Below are 21760 nucleotides of genomic sequence, written 5' to 3' on the forward strand. Positions count from 1 at the left end.
ATTAAAAAAAAAAAAGGTAGATAAAGGGATGTGATTACCTCTGTAGAGGTCTCGTTCTAAAATGTTGTTATATGTAGAGGTTTCTCAGGGTTTGGACCAAGATCATTTATCTCCATGTTGGTACCAATGTTGCTGGCTTTTATAGCACAATTTATATTATTGTCTATTATTCTTAGGTTCTTTTTCTGAACCTTGCTATTTTTTGGTTAGAAAAGTACCTTTTTTACTCATATGTGAGAGAACTTAGTGTATTTTACTGTTTAATCTTCCTCTCTTCCATCCATTTCTCCTTTCTTAAATGTTTTGAAAACACAGAAAAGGCTGTAGCTTCATTTTTCATTGTTCTGATTTAAAACCATTGAAATCTCCAATTAGGAAAACCAAAACAAAACAGACAATTACGTGTGCTTATACCTGTAAGCTATTGCTAAGTTTATAGTTATTTCTGAGGCATCAAAAACATGTCATCTTAAATCTTATAGAAATAACCTATTCTCACAGTCCAGGTAATCTTCAAGCTCTCTTGACTTACCAGTCTGTTAATATCTCTTCAAAGGTGACCATAATTCCTTTGTAATTTCTTCCTTAAAAAAGTGATGGGACTTTTTTGGAGTTTGTCTCATCTGGAGTTGTCCTTTACTGCATGCTCATTCTATTTAGTCTACTCTCCTTAGGCGTCCTATCAAAAAACTTTTTTTGTAAACAAAAACCACAGGAATCCATTTTGTTGTGTGTGATGTCTCTCCCTCCAAATCCTTCTTGCAGTTTTTCAACAGTACGTCTTTGAGGTTATGCCAGTGTTTGTTGCAGGTGACACTCATCTGTTGCAAAATCCCTCAGTCTGATTTCAGATAGGATATTTGCTGGCCAATCATTTTCTCTACAAGCATACACCGAACATAGTTGCAGATATGCTCTTATTACACACTGTTGTAGGGATATAAGTGAAAGAATATTTGCAGGGACGTGAAGGATTTGTTGGTTGTTTTCCAGCTCTGTCAGTTTTAAAAACTGTGTCACCCCTGCCTACAGTCATTGTTATGTTTCTGTCAGACAGTCCAGAAAGTATCTCTTACTCCCTCTTGCCCATCAGAAAATATCCTTTATATTATTATGCAGGGTAAGAACTGTATTTGTTTCACTTCCAAGAGTGGAGATCTGGTATTATGGATACCTTTGAGAGAAAATAATTTTCCTGCTACTGTCCTATGAAGATGCTCATAATTACAGATTGCAAATCAGCAGCTTTTCAATGACATGATGGCCCTGTAAGACATTATGTGTCTGTTACTCAAAGATAAGTAATTTTATCTTTTGCTTAAAATTGAACTGCTGAATAGAAATTAGGAAGATGCTATATTCCTATTAGAAACAAAATTTTAAGCTATGAGTCAGAGGACTTGTTGGATGTATCTGTTGATGGTCTGCTATTGTGTATATATTTAGAGGAAAAGCATAGTGTGTAATTCCCTCTTATCAGTTTCTCTGGATTCAATTGAAAGTGAATTTGACTTACATAATGAATAGTTCCCAGTGAAAATGGGCATTTTAAAATTAAGTCATATCTTAGTTGTAAAGCTCCATAAAATCACTCTAATTCTATGAATTCTTTTACTCCAGGACTCATCCCTTAGTATTTTCTTCTTTCAGTTGTTTCTCTAGGTTTATGGGTGGTTTTTTTCTCTTTTATGTGTCCTCTAACAAATTCTCAATCTTTTGCCCCTTTAACATCCATGCCCTGCTTCTAGAGATTCCAGGGCCTTGTGGTTTTCTGACACCAGGTAAGGTTATAAGCAGATCCAAAATGGGTGATCTGATTAAGAATGGACCTTCTGACCTTCCTCTTGTGTACCTTGAGCGGACTTCTTTCCTTTGACATGCATGCTTACTGTTTGTTTTCCCCTTTGATGGATTTACAGCTGACTCTTCATGAGATATCATTTAACACATTGTATGAATAGTTTTGTTATTTTGAAAGTCTGGGTTTGAGGTCAGAATATTGCCTAACTGAAGTGATGGTTTCCACTGCATTGTACTAAAATCAGTGCTTTAATTAGCAGCTTTAGTATTAATGACTCAGTGTAAAGACTGACTTTGAGGCCATATGCAAGAGAATAGGAGTTCCTGAGTCAGAGCTTAAAGTTTTTCTTACAACAGGTTTCTCTAGAAGCTGATTTTGAGAGGGTTTGTGTCATATTTTTTCTTCAAAAACATTAGATAGCTACACACGCATGCTTATGCTTGTCAGTAAAATGTGGTTAGTTTTTCACTGTTTGCAAAAGCACACTGCTTATTTTTTCTTTGATTTTAGGGATGTTTTTCAAGTTAGGCCTTATTCAAGAATATATATGTCTACAATATGAAAAACTAAACAATAGTTTATGAACCTAATTCTTTTTCATATACAAGACTTTGAACACACATAGGTAGAAAGAGGAAAGGAATGATATAATGCAAATGAAAATAGGTTCCAGAACTTCCTTTTTGTTAGACTTCAGTAAAAATATTTGAAACATTTCCATTTTTTGATCTTACAACTCAAGAATGATAAATCAAAATGTTAATTTTTATACTACATATACAATAGTTTGAAATAAACACAGTACAAAATCAGATACAATGTTGTTTACTATCTTGTTGAGACTTGGGTTCCCATTTTCTGGCTCTATTTCAGAAGTGAAATTTAGATTGCTAATCTATTTAGGAAAATAACCTTAGTTGCTGAATGTTTTTTAATTCATGCCAAATAATTAGCATTTTATTGCATAAGAAGTAGAAAAGAGGATATGATGTTCATTATAAACAGTTGAGGCAAGGAAGCATAGGTTTCCAGGCTACAGCATGTTGTTTTGGTTTTGTTTGTTTGTTTGTTTGGTTTTAATTATGTTTTTCACATAACTTATTAATGTACTCTACAAATAATCAGCAATAATCTAGAGTACAGAGGCAGGACTTTCTAGATGTTAATTCCATGGTGTTTGTTTCAGCTCTTCTATCTATGCCCTTTGCTAGTCTAACAGAGATAGGCATAGATTTCTCTTTCAAAATAAGGTAATGAAGACAATGATCCAGATAGATAGATTGTAGTTTTGACAATAAGCATCTTATTACATATTTCTGTTTTTATCTCTCTGGATTTGCTTGCAAACTGTGACACAGAAGAATACCAGTAAATGCAAATTAAAAAAAAAAATAAGATAAATGTTAACCTCCCCCTGTCCAATATCCCCTACTGAATCCTTATAATCACATGGCTGCCTTCCAGTGCCAGCTCCTTTAGAATGACATATTTGAGATTAATTTTGCAAATAAAAATGCATTAAGAAAGTTAAAAAAACCCACCAAACAAACAAAAAAAACCCCACATATGTCTAGTAAAAGTGCCTTGTTAGCTTGGAAAACTTTATAGTCTGACTCACTCTGGGTACAACTTGTTCTGAAGTAATCAGGTAGTTCTATTAATACCAGTAGGTCTCAGGAGTTTGTTTTTTTGTGTCTAGTTAGGAGAAATCACTGGTTATTCCTTAAAATGTACAAATCACCTGTGGATAACTAAAGATTTTTTTCATAGTTGAAATCTGAAATCAAGCTGGAGGCATTAATGTCATCAAGCAGTAGAGCTGGAGATAGTAGAGAATGCATGTTTATTCTCTTAATAGGCATTTGGCCAAGAAACCCCTTTTTTCTCTTACACTAAACAGTTTTTTTAATATCACAAGGTGTATGAAAATGAATCATTATTTATACCCAGGTGATTCCTAACTTTTAACAAATAGCAAGTGATTTCTTCGGGGATTTGGAAAAGAAAAGAATAAATTGTTTCTAACTTGAAAATTCACCATGAAAAGGCTGTACTGAAATTGTAAAACAACAGAAAAATAAATGTCTAAAAAATAGGTATATAATAGGGATAAGATTTTTGTAGGCTAAAGCTCTAAGTCTGGCTTCTGAAATTTAAGGTTTTATGAACATTCATTTCTGAATTCTGTCCTTATAATCTTTGTTCAACCAATTTACAGGTAATTTTACTGATTCATTTTGTCACCTCTGTGATCCTACAGATAATAAATAAATTAAGAGAAAAATACATTTAAAACAGTATTCTCAGTAACACCATCAAGGGTGAGATTGCAAACGGTGATAACCCTTTTTCTCATAGGTAGGTTTTACCCCCTAACGAGACAAAAGCTGAAATTGTATTCTTCATTTTTTCAATACAAATAGAAGGTCATAATCATGGATCAGAACTGTACAGATTTCAGAGAATGGGGAAGTGGGAGTTACTTTGGGACCAGCTTTTTTTTTAAAGATTATAATTAAAACAAAAACCCAACCCCAAATATACTTGGTTATGTCAAAAGAACTAAGAGTAGTCCAGCATTCCACTCAGAATCACCACGAAGTCTAAAATATAAATTTCATTTTAAAATTTAAAGCAATGTGGCAGATATGTCCTGTGAGATATATAGTTGTTTGTTTCTGACTATCAAATTTGTATTTTTAAGGGCCTGTGGATATTAATATTCTTGCTAAGTGTAACCCCTGTTTGTCAAATCCATGTAAAAATGATGGAACCTGCAACAATGATCCAGTTGACTTCTATAGATGTACTTGCCCATATGGTTTCAAGGTAGGTACTGCATGAAGAGGAAAAAGCTTACTGCAATGTAAGCTTCTCCTTAACAACCTTGAAGTTTTATTTGGCTCCCTTCCACTAGTGTCTGTGTTTTCTTCTTAAATTATAATTGTTGTTCCCTGATAGGGTCAAGACTGCGATATTCCCATTCATGCTTGCATTAGTAACCCATGTCACCATGGTGGAACTTGTCATTTGAAAGAAGGAGAAAAAGATGGTTTCTGGTAGGTTATTTTAAGTTGTAATAAGAGGATGGAAAACTACTGAGTTTTATATACTGAAATAATTTTGATGTTAATCTTTGGGTTCTTTGTGTTTGCTGGTATATGCACCCCATGTACCACTGCTCCTGAAGTTTTCAGAACATGTTGCCATCCTTGGAAACCTAAAGCTTTGAATCTGTTAAAAACAATAACGAATGATTGTGATTAGTTCAGGCATATCAGGTCAAGACAACATAGTATTGACTCCATTATGCTAATTAATAGCTAGCTAGATCCCTGCTGAAAAAATCTCACAATTCATCTGTTGTCGTGTGTATTACTTCAACAAACAGCATGTAAATGATAAAATGCAAATCCCAGTGAAACAGAAAATTAATGATTAATTTGAAACTCACTATGCCAGCAGATAAACATGCTGTGAACATTTTTAATCTTGAGTTATTTAATCACACAGTACAATTATGCCAGATGTACTTCATGAATTATGAAATAAAGTTCTTTAGCATTCTTATGTGAAATTATTAGTCATTTAATAATCAACACCTCAAGCTTGTTAGAAATGACACTTCAAAAAGATGCAGTTCGCTATCCTGCAATTCATTATGACATTATTCTTATTTTTACTCCAAATTCTACCCAAAGATTAAATCATTTTCTATCACAAATTAAGCATATACAGCTTACTATTACGCCTCTAGAATTTAAAGTGACATAGCCATGTCTCAAAATTTGACCTTTTTCATTTATTTGTTTAAACACTACATATTTTGAAAATCAATGTGATCTTATAATCAAAGCTGCAGAAATTATGGATAGTGCCTGTTACATGAAAATGTATGTGTAGTCAAATTTGAGTGATCTTTTACATTTACAATCTAATTTAATGTATTTGGTTTGTATAGACATATGTAAAAGCAAAAAAAAAAAAAATTACTGCCTTGAAGAGTTTATACAAGCTTTGTTTTTATATATTGATGCATGTATTATGCATGGAATCTTAAACAGAACTTTATATTGGTTTATTTAACTGAATGATAGCGGAATACTGGTTCCACAGTCTTTTACATGTGTTTAACTGTTTAAAAAAAAAAATAAGTCACTTTCCATAAGAAATATAATCTGATCTTACAAGATGAAGTTAGTACGCTTTTCAAAAACCATTTTCAGTGATTTAATTTAAGAAGCTCCTTAACCTAAAGATTAAAGCACAAATTTAGAAGCCTTTTCTCTGTAATTTAAAATATGAAAAATAAACATTTATTATATGGTGGCTTACATTATAGCAACCATGTTCCTTTATGAGATAATGACTATGAGTTATTGTACCTGTTAATTGCAGAACTTCTTGTCTGGTCTCCCCAGCTAAAATGTCAGTGTGGTTAGTTTTATTTTCTGTATTACAGGTGCACTTGTGCAGATGGATTTGAAGGTGAAAATTGTGAAGTAAATGTTGATGACTGTGAAGACAATGACTGTGAGAATAATTCTACTTGTGTGGATGGAATTAATAATTATACTTGCCTTTGTCCACCTGAATATACAGGTAGGAGTATAAGGGAAAGTACAAGTAATTAAAGAATTCCTAGCAGAACAGTAATATTCTTCAGTTTGAAGGTGAATTAGTAGTTACTCTACAATTGACTTAAAACCAAGTTTCTCCCTATATTTCTCTCCTGTATGGCTTGTTGTGTTGTAGATTTAATACCCACTCATTAGTTCCTTTCTTAGTTTTGAAATTACAGCATTTGATATTTAAAAGATCATTCAAAATGTGTCTCTCCTTACTGTTTACCTACCCAGACACCCCAATGAAGAACCTCTGTAGCTGCAGAAATCTGAAAAATATTCTGCTTTTATCCTGTATGCCTCATGTTACTTACTGGGCAGAAAAGAATCTGTCTGTGCCAGAAGGGAACTGAATTTGGCATCCTTGAATGCTGTCCTACCCTCTGTTAGAAACATTAATTTGGAGTGTGATGCTTTCTGTTCTAGTATGAAAAAAAAATATCATTAGAGAGTTTCTAATTATTTGTTTCTCTCCATTGGCAGCCAGGCCAAAGCATTCCCCTCTCTTTGAGACAGAGAGTCTTTGTTTGCTGTCACTATCTCTGTAGGAATGGAAGATAGTTAGAACAGCAACACTGGAGAATAAGAAGTAGGATCTATTCTTTACATTTATCTGATTCGTAGTTTTTATGACTAGATTGATCTATTTTCTGTCAGCTAGTTGACCACTAGGAGAATAAAGAGCTTAAATTCATGAAACTATTATTTGAAATGGGTAAAAAATAAACGTAAAATCCACCATAATTAACTCAACTCAGTCATCCTATATCTTTAATCAATCCTATTGCCTCTGTCCAATGAGGTTTTCACTATCCTGAGGGAGCACTAAGTTTGAGGTCTGGAAAACTGGGAGGAGAAGTGAACTCCTGAATTAATTTAATTTTAGAAAACATAGCTAATTCCTTTTAATGCAAGCTATGTCCATCATTAGTTCTACAACCTGTTGGATTGCTCAAATGTTTTATGGTATTCAAGTCTAAAGTAAATATTTAAATCTTGGAAACCCCCAGTGAGTGAAGATGACGAAACACGTGTATATAGGAAATACAGCTTCATAATCTCATAGATGTATTTATCCTGTACGTATGCTGGGTAAATGTTTGGGAGAAATTTCCCCATATAGCATAAACTATAATATCTACAGCAATACAGGTTAAAAGTATAAGTAGCCAGAATAAGGTATTTAATAATAAGTGGATGGTCCATATCTGGAAGAACAATCTTCTGCTTAGACAAAATACTATTTTCCCAAGTACTGATACCTTAATACCTAAGAGCAATTGACAATTCAAGCCTTAGAAACAAATAATAGGTAACAGCATCAGTAAGTAGAGACACGTGTTTGCTGTTTCTCCTGTAACTGTATTTCAGCTCTATGTCGGTCAAGCTTCAGCTGCCCTGGGATCGATTGCCATATCCTTAATAATGTGATCAGATGTTCTACTGTGTAGGCTGGAAGAAAGCAAACCAAGGTCACATCAGTGCAGTATTCCTCTTCAGTGGCTTCATGCTAAGAGGCTTCATGTATCTATTAGATAGTGGGCAATTCATGTGCACGTGCATTCCTTCTCTGCAGCTTTGCAGGTGTTTTTGTGTCATTTGTTTCTTCATTTTTGACATTACTCTAGATGCATTTAACTTGCTTGAATCAACAGCTTGCTGTATTCACAGTATGCCATGGGAGAGACCGTTTTGTATTGAATATCCATGGAGCAGATACAAAGGCTTGTATTATATGTGATAGCCTAAAACTTTGATTAAGTATTGCATTTCTATAGTACGGTAACTGAAATTTGCATTTTACATTTACAATTTAAACAGCAATTTTAGTATTTCTCTATACATATATATATGGGTAGAGCAAAAAGGAGCACATAAACGTTGTTAACATTTTTGTCTATTGCAGTTGTCTTGCTTCACTCAAAACACAAGAAAGTGTATTTTTTAATTTGATTCATAATTGTGGGAAATTCTCAAAGGACAATGCTATCAGTTTACATGGCAAGAGTTTTTCTTTGCTAACTGTATTTCAGAAAAAGGGATTTGCTTTTACCAATGCAATGCCTAATCATAATTGCTACTGAAGTCACTAAGTCATGTGAGTAGGTGAGAACCTTCTCATCAGCTCTAAAATAACGAAAAGCAATCTACTTGTAATCACTAAGTTTAGTTGTTCTGTTTTTCAAAAAAGTTGAGCATTTACACTATCTCATTGGATTTTTTCCAACACCTTACCAAAACCAAAGACACATGGGTTTTAAACATAAAACAGCAGAGCCTCAACTTATTTTATTGATAAATTGGACCAAAATTGTAACAAAAGTTTGGGTTTTTCATTCCATAGGGTACAGTACAGAATTCTACAATATACTACTTATCTTGCAAAGCATCTGAGGATAGGACACAACATGTGAGATCCAAAGTAATTTTTGAGATTAATTGTAAAGAGAAAATATAAAACATTGAGCTAGTTGAGGGGTCTTCACATCCATCATCCTTGAGCTTGCATAATAATTAAGAATTAGACTGGCAGTAGTCTGGACACATCAGGATCTAGAAATGGTAGTGTTCAGATATAAAGTAGTCTTACAGTTGCCTCAAGTGTCTGTGAGGTACCAAAGTATTTATAGGAATTTTTTATTATTTCTCTGGCTTATAGCCTAATTTGAAAGATAAGTAACAGGATCCCCGTCCAGTATGGATACAATGCTTTTCATGAGGAACTTTGTAAACATCTGGATTTTGGTATCTGTTCTAACAGGTTAAAATCAAATCTGCATATTGCTAATGTGTTTTGTTTTGGTTTTTATGAAAGGTATTTTTCATTAGATAATTTAATGTGCTAGCTGGGCAAACTTACTAGGAAAACAGGCTATATATTTAGTAGGTAAAAATATTTTTAAATTCAAAGATACTTAATCTCTACTTCAGAACATCCATGAGCTGTTAAGTTGCTGGAGACTAGGACAGTATACATAGCAGGAAAATACCACCATAGGCTTGTCCTGTTTTCTTTTAATTCTGTGGGCAATACTTCAAATTCTCTTGTGTTCAAGATGTCACAGCATATATATATTGCATGCAGAAGTGCACAAGCCCAGAATATTTTTCTGGGTGAATGATTATCTGCAAATATGCTTTAGATTTCAGTAGCAGAGTATAAGGAAGAAATCAGCTGAAACCTGGTTGTATGAAAAGTACATCATTCTTCTTTAAAGTTTTATTTTCATGTGGAGGGCTTGTTAACTTCTCAAATTAAAATACATGCAAAAGCTGTGAAAAGTCTTGTAAAGAATGTTACAGTGCAAAACCAGTTACTTTTTGACTTTCCTAACAATCCCTTGAAAATTTTGGAAGTGTGAAAACACTTCTCAAGTACAGTGTTGAATTAAAAGAAACAACTAAGAAAGCCTTTTTTTTTTGCTTAAGAATCAGGAATACATTTTTCTCTGCCTCAGTTAAATTTTACATTACCTTCACAGCTACAGGTGGAAAGACAAGAATGGTATTTGCACTATACCATGAGCTTTCTTCAGATCACAGACTAACTCTGAGACAACAGTATAAGCCAATGGAATCAGCAGACACTCAGAGTGTCTGATGAAACCTTGAGATATAAAACATTTAAAATACCTCACTATGTCCTGCACTCTTTAACTTTGCTATTCTCTTAACATTATCATCTCCTTTATTTTAATCTCAGTCTACTACACTTCAGGTCATTTTATGTACACTCTGCAGATTACAGATGATCATTTCTCTTGCTCATTACCATCAGTCATTAGATCACAGATCTAACTGATCCAGAAGTAAAACCTTTCTTATGCCACCACTGGCATGGACTTCTTACCTTTCCTGTTTGTTTTGCTCTGCTGTAGGTGAGACTCTGAAGCTTGCTTCATTTTGTTATATCAACCTCTCTGCTGCTGTAGTTGTGCATTAGCTTAATGTGCTATGCTGTTGTATTACAATGTAAAAAGTCTCTTGTCTCTTCTGTCTTTGTCACTGCAAGCTGCTAATCTGAATGAAGTGGAAAAAGGTCAGTTGTCTTTAAAGCCTATTTTCACATACTTTCGTTTCTCACTTTCCTTTCCTTAAAGGTGCATGGATTTGAGTTCTTACAAATGATCGAATATATCATATGTAGATATAATTTAGAAAGCTCACTGCAAATCCTCAAAGTAGGCACTTGGCCCTTGCTGTGAATACATGTCAGAAGAATGTGGTTGAACATGCAGATCGCTGTCCAGGAGTACTTTAATACTACCTTCACTGTCTTTTTTTCAGATATATTAAAATTTTATGCAGCCACTGACAGGACTAACAAAAAAGTTTACCTGGTGATCTTCTGAAATATTTATTCTCATCACCTTCAAGACATACCTTGGTTCTGTTCTAATGTATTCTCTGGTTTATAGCACTGTTTTTCTTTAATTTCTTTGTTAGATTTTAGTACTAGAAAATATGCTGGAGTTTAAAATTACAATCTTCCTGCTTATAATTTCTATGGCCTTTTTTTTCTGCAAATATCTATAGAAACTGAAACTACTACAGTAAGCTGAGGCTATGGTACAAGAAAGGTAATAGTGTAGGAATTTATGACACTTACTTTGGGTATTCCTGATTTTTTTTTCTTTTGAGTTTCTGCCTAACACCTATCTCACTAGCAGACGTAAAACATCTTCTGTACAATCTGATCACCTACACAATCTGGAAGCTAACATAATCATTATGATATATTTATGAAGTTGCATATTTAGTTTTAAAAGTAAATGTAGTACTGTATTTGCCTTTAATTTAATTTGATTAATATATCATGCAGTCTATAAAGCAATATTTCACTAGTAATAAAAATATTTTCATTATCCATGAAACAGCATGTTGAACAAGGCTGCAATTATACCACCTATGTTGATAAATTTAGACATCTGATGAATAGTTCTTGAAACTTAAACTCTGAGCCTAAATTTCCTCTGTAACTGATGAAAAAAATGAGATGTTTCCAGAAAGTGATTCCATCCACAGATGTTCCATGCTTAAAGCTGTGTTCCATTTAGACATGCTCTCATATTTGCATTTTATTATTAGTAATGTGGACAACAGTTATAGTGTCCTGTTTGTCTTTCCACTTCCTAAGTTGGGGTTTTTTGTGTGATTGTTTTTGTTTGTGGTTTTTTTGTTGCTTGCTTGGTTTTTGGTTTTGGTTTCTATATTGTTCTGTTACTATCCCAGGGTGAAATTGGTTGATTTTATGAAAAGAGTGCTTGTCCTTAGAAAAAACTAGAAAAAGTGCAAGCTCAGTATAAATAAATAAAAAAGTTGAGTTCTTTGTTACTCTTGTTTTTAATTTTTTTTTAAAGGAAGCAGATTACACTAACTACTTCAACATCTGTAATTCCTGGGGAAAATTTTGCTTTGTCACTGATTTCCAGTAGCATAAATTACAGAATTTTAGGATTTACTTCTGGAAACAAAAAAAATTAAATTCTATGTCCATGAAAAATAGCATTTCAAATGGAATATAAAGGGAAGATGCTACTATGAAGAGACTCAATTCTCCATTTCAAGTTCAAGCAGCTGCTACCTGTGTATAATTAGTCTTGCTGATAGTTTAAATGTCTGTAAATGTTATTAAAGGTAGAAAAACAATGAATCCTAAACAGAACTGTAGTCACAGTAAATGTATTACACAAGTGTGAACTGTAACATATTTAAATTACTAATTATATCAAGAACAGATTTCTCACAAACAAATTATCAAACACCCAGGGGATGTGAACTGAGTTCAGCATCAAAATCAGGAGATGAGTATGTGATAAATATTTGTATTAACTTGCCAGCTGAACCTGAAAGTTATTAGTGATCTACAAGATACTTGGAGGATTTTAGTAGTAGGAAATAAAAGGATGATTTTAAGTAATCATCTCAGTTTTGATAAGCCCTAGACACATATATATATATATTTTGTATTTTGCAAAACTTCATTCCATGGCCTTCTTGCTACTACAATAAAGGAGTTGAGGTGCTACTATACTTTCACTTCACTTGGTAATCAAATAAGTACCTGCCTAAAATTTAAGCATGTAAGTAATCAAATGCAAATCATGACATATCAAGCTTGATAAAAAGTTTAACTATTTTATTGAATCAGGATCATAATCCTCATTCTTGTAAGAATTACACACAAGTGTTACAGCTTAGAATAAAGAGATACCTTTGCTACTCTTGCTTTTCATCACTCGCAAAATTTTCTGTTTCATCTAGCTTAATATACTTCAAATTACTATTCTATATTTAAAGCTCAAGTATTGAAGTCATTTTATTGCATTTGCATAGAAGAGGAATATACATTATATCCTTGGCAAACTGAGCTACCTGCTACTAGTTTAGTTATTGCCATTAATGATTCTGATCTATGATCCATCATTTTGTTTTCCTTAATTGTGTGAAAGCTTACCGGCCTTAAAGTTAATATTTCTTTGTTGTTGCCAGACACCATATGTAAAAACACGAGAAATGTTAAACTGAATAAATTGCATCTTACACTGAGATCCACAAGCATTGTGCACGGATGAACAGAGTTAAGCAATGGTGAAAGACACGAACAGTCCAGCAATGAATTGGATCTAGAATTTTACTTTAAAATCAAATTAAAAAAAAAAAAAGTTCAGATTTGTGGTTATAAACTGCATCCTACTTTGACTGTGAACTTTGTTTAATTTGCTATTCTTGCGATTATCATTAAGTCTGTAATATGCATTTGTTATTTTAGCTTTGGAACAGCAAATAAGTCCTCTACAAAAATGTGGTTTTGATAAAGAAGACAGAGAATTATTTCTTTTATGTTCTGTCTCTAGATTTTGTTCTAATATCATACTCAGATACACTAGTGATTTTAAGCTTGTTTCTTCAGTTAGCTTGCTTGTAATTAGCAATGCGCTATTATATTCAGAAGCCCTTGTCTATTTCTGTTAGAGCTCTCCTCTTCATTCAGAAATATAGTGGCTGACATGGCTATATTTGACTGTATTTTGAATTTATTGCCCAATTATTCAAAATAACAATGATGTAAATCCTTTTTCACCTCATTGCATTGTTCTTCATTATTTGTGGTCCTACATCTTTATATATTGGAAAATCCAGAGTTAAGTTTTTCTGTGATGTATAATCTCACCAAGACATAAGAGTGAATTAGCATACACAGAAGAAACACAAAATAACCTGTAAATCTAGCAAACATATAACTTTGGTTGGTTAATCAAGGATTGCACACAATTAATCATCTGTATTTAATAGTGTTGTCTGGCTGCTTAAGTCTGCATCATCCTCTAGATCTAGCTGCAAAACCGCAGTAAATATTCCAGTCTTGACCTTGGAGGGTGTTTGTTTGGACTGTACCGACCACACAGAGTTCCGCTGGTTACAGTGAGACTCCATACCAGGAGCCAGCCTCCCCAGATTAGTTAAGCAAGTTGACTTATGAAAAGAGTTATTGCTGGTTCTGATTAAATTTTGGAAGCTTTTCACAGGATTTTTGACACTTTATCCACTGCTTATTTTTAAACAAACTAGTCTGTTGCTGATTTTCCTACATAGAGAAATGTTCCCGTCTTTGAAAAACATAATTACTTAGCCAAGCTCCTACAGAAGCCTCAGTTACAATATTATTAGATGTCTAAAACAATGTACACACACATTGGTGTCAGGCTTCCTTGAATTGAGACATTTGGTTCACAATCTTTTTTCATTATTTTCAAGTGTCGTTTTTAAAACATTATATTATGCTTCCCAAATCAGGGAACTCTCTAACATTTCCCTTCAGTAAAGCCGAGTAGCCTAACTCAGTAAATCTGCTATTTCCCTCAATGAGTATTTCACTTTCATCCCTATCTTTTCATTTCAGCAAAATTACTTTATCCCTTTCACCTTGTCTCAGTTAAATTCTGAATAACACACTGGTTATTCAGTACCACAGAAGAGATGTTGCTTTACCAGGAAACTATTCTTCAGTGGTTTAGATTCCATGTCACATATTTTTACTTACCTTCTCTATTAGTTTTTCTGTGAACAGTTATATTTTGGTTATGGGAACACTCCATTCAGAATATAAATCTGTTAACAGTACACATGAAGACCTTGAAGATTTTGGTGATATTGTTTTGTTCTGGTATTTATATTTTCAATTGGAAGTGTACATAGTTTGGATTCCATCTTGAATTTTTTCTTGTTTTTCTTTTTACCAATCCTTTCTTTATAATGAAAGTTTGTACTTCACCTAAAGCTGACTCTTTTGTTCATAGGGTTTTTAACATTTGTTTTTCACTGCATGGACCACCATGTTTACCATGTCCTTTCCTTGATTCCTGTTTCCTTCCCTAGGCTAGTTGCTACTGGACTGTTTAGCTGGAAACTCACTCCAGTAATATGACTCTGACTTATTTCACAGTGCATACAACTTGCAAATGCAATGGGAAACTTTCATTCCTTTCATACTGTCACAGCACAAAAAGTCCTGTCTTTTAAAGACAAGTGGGTTTTTGAATCACTGTTTCTTTTCTTTTTCAGTCCGTGCACTTTTCTACAGGGTGCTCATATGAAAGTCTGACCATAATATAAAAAATATCTGATCATGTTTGCAAGCCATTTGGCTGCAGTAGGCCTGGTAGTGTAACATTGATCTGAAGTGGACATTTTTCAGAACTGTAAGCCTGTTTCAAACTTAAGCTTCTAGCTTGACGCTCAGTCTTTTTGAGGGATTCATCGCTATGACTTGGGAATTAAGACTTTTCAACTGCCTCTAAGCTTTTCATGAGGTTGATTCAGCTTTCAATGTAGTTCAAAAGATACTAGGGCAATCAACCTATGACTACTAGAATCAGTGGACACTAACTAAGAAATCATGTATTTTGTAAGTACCTGGATGGGAGGAAATTTAAAAAAATGGACAGGCTTAGACACCACTCAATAAAGCTGTTTACCAGACAAAATATTTCAGAGATATGTGCCAATAATAATCTAAACCATGGCCCAGTTATGATCCAGTAGAAAAATCAATGCCAGTTTGGTAAGGTTGACAGCAGTGGTGAGATTGCTTGCTCCTATTATGTCAGTCCAACTTTCCCTTTTTCTAGCTACTTTGGGCATTTTCTGCTGGACTTTTACTGTGATTCTCACTAGAGACAGAAAACTTCCAGCCCTGCCAGAAAGATGTATGTTGTATATATCAGATATATCAGTATATCTTTTTCAGAAAGTCTCTGATATATGGATAGAATTAATAATCTTGGGAATGTTTAGAGGTGGTTTTGTACAAGTCTTGTAAGTACTGAACAGCCATATTTATATAATTTGTAATTGGGGTGTCATACATTTTCCAGTTCCGCACATAATTTAATACAGAATATATGCCATAAGAAAATATTTGCATGAGGAGGGGGGTCTATATATGCATATATACACGTATATATTGCCACACATATACATTTCTAAGGCACACTAATGTGTATAAACTACGTTAAAAAACAGTGATTTTTGCATATTCCTCTTCATGTTCTTGAAAATCTGAAATCTCTGTTCCCATATTTATATCTTACTCTTGAATGCTGCTGGCCTTTAGATGGATTTCAGCTATTACAAGTTCTGCAAACTGACTAAATGTTGGTGAAGAATTACTTGCTCTTGTGCATGTATTTGTTTGAACAAAACCCTTTGAAAAGAGAAAGGGATCTGTTTTTTGTTTGATATATTGTGGGATGCAAAGAATCCTTGGTATTTCAGGATTCTTTGTGCACTGACCTAGTCATAACAGTTGCACATTTCCAGACTAATAAGTCCATTGAGAGTTTGAAGAGGCTTTGAGGATAAAATTAAAATCCTTTGTATTAGTCATCTCAGTGGCCTGCATTTGATCTCCATTCAGTTTCCTACATACAATGACTAAGTTAGATTGATACTGACAGTTTTCCTGAGGACTGTAAAGCAGCCTGTATTTAAAGGCCATTTTCTTGTGTTAAAGCTTTATTTGGTTTTGTAGGGAAAATGCACTACTTGCAAATTGGTAATGTGCTACTTTTTTTTATTATTTTTTATTTTAAACAAAAAACAAACAAAAGCAACCAACCAAAAAATACGATACAACAAACAAAAACCACCACTTTGTGTAGAACCAGTCTGGATCTTTTGGATGCCTCCAAAGTACTTGTCTAGCTGGTTTTGGCTTCTCCTCTCATTTTTGAATATGTAAAGGTCCAATGTCTGATCACATTGAGCATACATGTTTTGGAAGTGTTTTATCCAACATAACCATCTTTGGCTTTGGTTCAGTTTTGCCTTTTTCTCTGTCCTTGCTTTAATGTAGACTGTTTCACAGCTCTTTAAAGTTTTTGTTTATTTGTCCATCAATTGAAATAAGTTCAAAATACTCTAAGAGATAAGTCCTGGAAATAATATCTCAAGTCCTGGGTAGTCAGTACTAATATTCACAATATGGAGTTTTGAATGCTAGTATGTAAGCACACTTTCTATGGAAAGGACAAATTTCTCAGGAGAATCTATTGAACCTGTAAAAACAAAAGACAAATGGAACTTCATGTACTGTTTTTTATTATGATGTGTACTTCTGTAATTCCAGAGAAGCCCATCTAAGAAAGAAGGCAGCTTCTGCATTGTGCTAGGCACTTGGCAAGGAGCAGTGTAATATGTCAGAAATCTTATTGCTTAATGACAGTAGTAGCTGATGAGCTGATACGCGTACTCATATGTATTCTGGAAGATATCTTAATTCTTCTCCTAAATCTCCATTCTAGTGTTGTTATCCTATACCTTTCTCTCTCCAATTAATCTGTTCCTGATTCTACCCAAATTGTGTCACTAAATGGTCTGTCCTTCTTTCCCCATAACGGTATTCATGGTGGTGCAGTCTTTATCCTCAGTACTGTGTTAACAGTTACAGGAAAGAGGTGAAGCCGTTATATGCTATTTTAATCTCAGGCTGCCCTCCAGCAGATACTGATTCTTCAGCTAACTACACTGCAGGCCACTACCACACTCAGATAAGTGAAAGTGAGGGATATCAAATATTGTGCCTCTTTCAAGGAAAGTTCAACTTGAGCAGTGAAAGCATCTGCTCATCCACAGCTGCCTTCTGGTATTCATCATTTTGGTGTACAGTTCTACTAGTCTTTGCTCACTAGCTCTTTTATTATATGACAAGTGACAAGGGGCAACCCTACTCCTTCCATAGTTTTAGGGCCTGGTAGACCTGTGAGTCCCTAAGTGCAGCAGGTACAGGTTTTATACCTGTTGATTATGCACATATTCTTCATATGGATGCTGGAATAAATATTTCTATCTTACAAACTGGTGATAAACTTTGCCAGTGCACTATTCACAGAATCTTAGAATCTTTTAGGTTGGAAAAGATCTTTAAGATCATAGAGTGCAACCGTAAACCTAACACTGCTCAGTCTACCACTAAACCGTGTGCCTAAGTGCCAAATCTACACATCTTTTAAACACCCCCAGGGATGGTGACTCAACTACTTCCCTGGGCAGTCTGTTCCAATGCCTGACAACCCTTTCGGTGATGACCTCCTTTGGTGAACTTGAGGCCATTTCCTCTTGTCCTATGCCTTTTACTTGGGAAAAGAGACCAACACCTTCCATGTTACAACCTCCTTTCTGGTACTTGTAGAGAGTGATAAAGTCTCCTCTGACCCTCCCTTTCTCCAGGCTAAACAAACCCAATTCCCTCAGCTGCTCCTCAGAAGACTTGTTCCCTGGAACCTTCGCCAGCTTTGTTGCCCTTCTTTAGATATGCCCCAGCAACTCAATGTCTTTCTCATCATGAGGGACCCAAAACTGAACACAGTATTCAAGGTGCAGCCTTGCCAGTGCCAAGTGCAGGGGGACGATCACTTCCCTGGTCCTGCTGGCCACACTATTCCTGATACAAGCCAGGATGCTGTTGGCCTTCTTGGCCACCTGGGCACACTGATGACTCATGTTCAGCCAGCTGTCAATCAACACCCCCAGATCCTATTCCACCGGGCAGCTTTCCAGCCACTCTTTCCTGAGCCTGTAGTGTTGCATGGAGTATCTTATTAGTCAGGGAACAAGATGTTGATCTGTTCACTTGCCTGTAAGTGTTTAATTGTCATAAAATTGCAAACGAAATTATATTTAAATCATATTAAAATATTTTATAGCTTCTACAGCCTGTGTTGGAAATTAGAGCCACTGTGAGGCTTCTAGCGACGCAGAAGGGTAGACATTTGACATACACTATTTTTTTCTTTTCACAGAACAGATTATAGATAATTATGGTACATTAACAAATCCAAAAATTGGATTATCATATTTAAGAAAAAGTAGAAAGCAAGTTTTCATTTTGCGATAAATGGAATTGTATTGACATGCAGTGATATATGCAGGGTTTTTCAGGTAATAGTTTACTTATAGTGCAAATCTGGGTATTTCTGTGTGTAGTGTGCTAAGAAGTAAATAGGAGAAAAGCATATTGATGGCTTGTTTGTCCTAGTGAGGAGAGATTCTATCACTAGTGTTTTGCTATACAGTGTAGCTAGATAAACATTGTAAACAAAAAATATTTTTTCACAAAATTATCATTTATGTCCATAGATAGGTGATTCACATTGAACTATTTTTTTAATAAAGGAGTTATCAGAAAGATGAGTGTGTGTTGTTAATATTTATTTATTAATATTTATTTATTAGTATTAATTATAAAGGTAATAATTGTTACTATATCATTAAGTATGCATTTTTCAGTTAAAAAAAAATGTTACTTTTAAAATAGAAACAACTCTTTTCAGGTTACTGTGATATTTTCACTGAATTGACAGAATTCATTATATTTCAGGTGAGCTTTGTGAGGAGAAACTAGATTTCTGTGCTCAAAACCTGAATCCTTGCCAGCATGACTCAAAGTGTATCTTGACAGCCAAAGGATACAAGTAAGTCTACAAGTTCTGTTCTCAAGATACTAATTTCAGTTATTATCAAACATTATGGCAGAATAGGCCATTATTTTCATGTAGATCTACATTATTATCTTAAATACGTTGTACAGATTTTTACTGATCCTTAACAGTTCTACTTTCAGCCAGATTTTAAATAGGAATGCAGAGTAGAGCAGTTAGTTAATGTGACAGTCAATACAAAACTCTTTTAGTAGCTTGGACAGGAGGAAAATAATTGCATTTCATTTGAATGGAATAATTATGCTGCTTTCTGAGAAGTAATTGTGAAAGACCTTATTAGGAAGGCATACTGAAAGATATAAACCAAAAGAAGTCCAGCCCCAGGAAAACTAATCTTAAATTATACCATATCTTTATAATAATTAGTATGCACAATTTAACCTTGTTGTAATAGGCTTTAGGTTAATAAAGACAGGAAACCTACAGCTTCCAATTGTTGTCATAAGCACCTGTTTTATGCACGGTATGCTCTTGTGATAAAATCTTATTAAATCATATTTTATTTAAAATATGGCAAAAATTATTCAAATATATTAAGTATTCAAATGCACATTAAATGAAGTTGATAATTTTCAGCCGGAAAATAGAAAACTTGTTACATTGAAATTGATGTGTGTTATGTTTATTTTCTTCATGCCACTTCAGCAAACCTAGATTGGCATCTTATATTTTACGGCCTTCTTCATTAATCTTCCATGTTACTTTCTGGGATTTTAAATCAGAAAATAGCAGATGCAGTAACTTCAAGCATGTGTCTCACTTATTCAGCTTTTTAATAGCATGCTTTATTTTTTTTTTCTTTATTTGTATATGTTATTGAATAAAAATTGAGACATTTGATTGAAGTACTTAATTGAAAGTTACACAGCTATTTAAAACCACTCTTGGAAGTTCAGTGCAAATTTTAGATACTCAAAGAAACAACACAAGGAAGGAATCACAAGATCTAATTAAATCAATTACATACATCCTAATTAAAAAAAAAAAGTGGATGCATGAATTAGTAATCTTTTCAATTCATTTTTCACAGAGTTCTGGTCATTCAAACAGTCTAATATATGAGAGTTCCCTGAAGAACTGTCAGTAGCTTTAGCAATGAGAGTTGCATGGGGAAAAACAAAAATAAAAAAACTAAAATGAAAAAAAAAATTACATACTGTCTTGAGGATCTGCTGTTTCTAGTTTAGTGGGGGCTCAGGGAGGGCAGAGGATGTGTTTTGAGACTTCTCTTAGTCCACTAAGCATGCACCTATTTATAGTAAATCAGGCTGGTGGAACTTCAATGGGAAAAATGTATGCATAATCGCTAAACTGTATAAATGCAGCCTTCATCCATTCATAGCTGTTCAGCTGACAAAGAAAATATCCAGCAGTATAGTACAAACCTTGGTTTATTTGTCTCAGTTTCAGCAACTAAGCATATTGATTGTTTTTAGTGTTTGCAGTCACTTACAACATCCTGTAACATTCTGCATTACTCATTAATTCCAAGAACTGTCAAAATGATTCATGAGGGCTTTCTAGATTTAAACCACAATTCATCAGTATAATGGCAGATGAGTAGACATGTGTAACTAGCAAACTTGTATTCATTACATATGCAAACTCACATATAATAACATGATTAAGCTACATAGTCTTTACACACAAAGTCACGGTAATGCATTTTTTTTTCTTGAATTTTAAATATTCAGTAGTTCCTTAGCTTGGTCATAAGTACACGGTATTGCTAAAAGACACTGTGCTATCCTGTTTCACAGATGTGATTGCACACCTGGATATGTAGGTGAGCATTGTGATATTGACTTTGATGACTGCCAGGACAACAAATGTAAAAATGGAGCACAGTGTACTGATGCAGTTAATGGATATACATGTATTTGCCCAGAAGGATACAGGTGAGAATGATCTAAGACAATACAAACATGTATGTCTTATATCAAAGTTGCTTTTCCTGGAAATACTAATTTTTCTGTTTGTATTTAGTGGCTTGTTTTGTGAGTTTTCACCACCAATGGTTCTACCTCGCACCAGCCCTTGTGATAATTATGAATGTCAAAATGGAGCCCAGTGTATCATAAAAGAGAGTGAACCCATCTGTCAGTGTTTATCAGGCTACCAGGGTGAGAAATGTGAAAAGCTGATCAGTATAAACTTTGTCAACAAAGAATCCTATCTACAAATACCTTCAGCTAAGATACGTCCCCAAACCAATATCACTCTACAGGTAAGATTGCTTGTGTTGCAGATTCTGATCTGGAAAAGCGTGTAACTGACTTTACATGGGGTGGGAAATCAGCCAAAGTTGTCATTGGCTCACTTAAAGAGCTTTT

At 34.2% G+C, this 21760-nt stretch overlaps 1 protein-coding gene across 11 annotated transcripts in view; it reads left to right on the plus strand.

Annotated features, from left to right (window-relative positions):
• The window catches only part of SLIT2 (slit guidance ligand 2), a 264849-nt gene that overhangs the window by 221132 nt on the left and 21957 nt on the right, over positions 1 to 21760 (plus strand). For 7 of the 11 annotated variants that reach the window (XM_065060633.1, XM_065060628.1, XM_065060636.1 and 4 more), the window contains 7 exons: positions 4506 to 4630; positions 4763 to 4860; positions 6264 to 6403; positions 10439 to 10465; positions 19307 to 19400; positions 21188 to 21325; positions 21414 to 21654. In XM_065060633.1, the coding sequence (XP_064916705.1) occupies positions 4506 to 4630; positions 4763 to 4860; positions 6264 to 6403; positions 10439 to 10465; positions 19307 to 19400; positions 21188 to 21325; positions 21414 to 21654 (863 nt within the window). The remainder of the gene's footprint in view (positions 1 to 4505; positions 4631 to 4762; positions 4861 to 6263; positions 6404 to 10438; positions 10466 to 19306; positions 19401 to 21187; positions 21326 to 21413; positions 21655 to 21760) is intronic. The other 4 variants (XM_065060630.1, XM_065060632.1, XM_065060637.1 and 1 more) reach the window with 1 other exon arrangement.

This window comes from Columba livia, chromosome 4, assembly GCF_036013475.1.
Source record: "Columba livia isolate bColLiv1 breed racing homer chromosome 4, bColLiv1.pat.W.v2, whole genome shotgun sequence".
NCBI lineage: Eukaryota > Metazoa > Chordata > Aves > Columbiformes > Columbidae > Columba > Columba livia.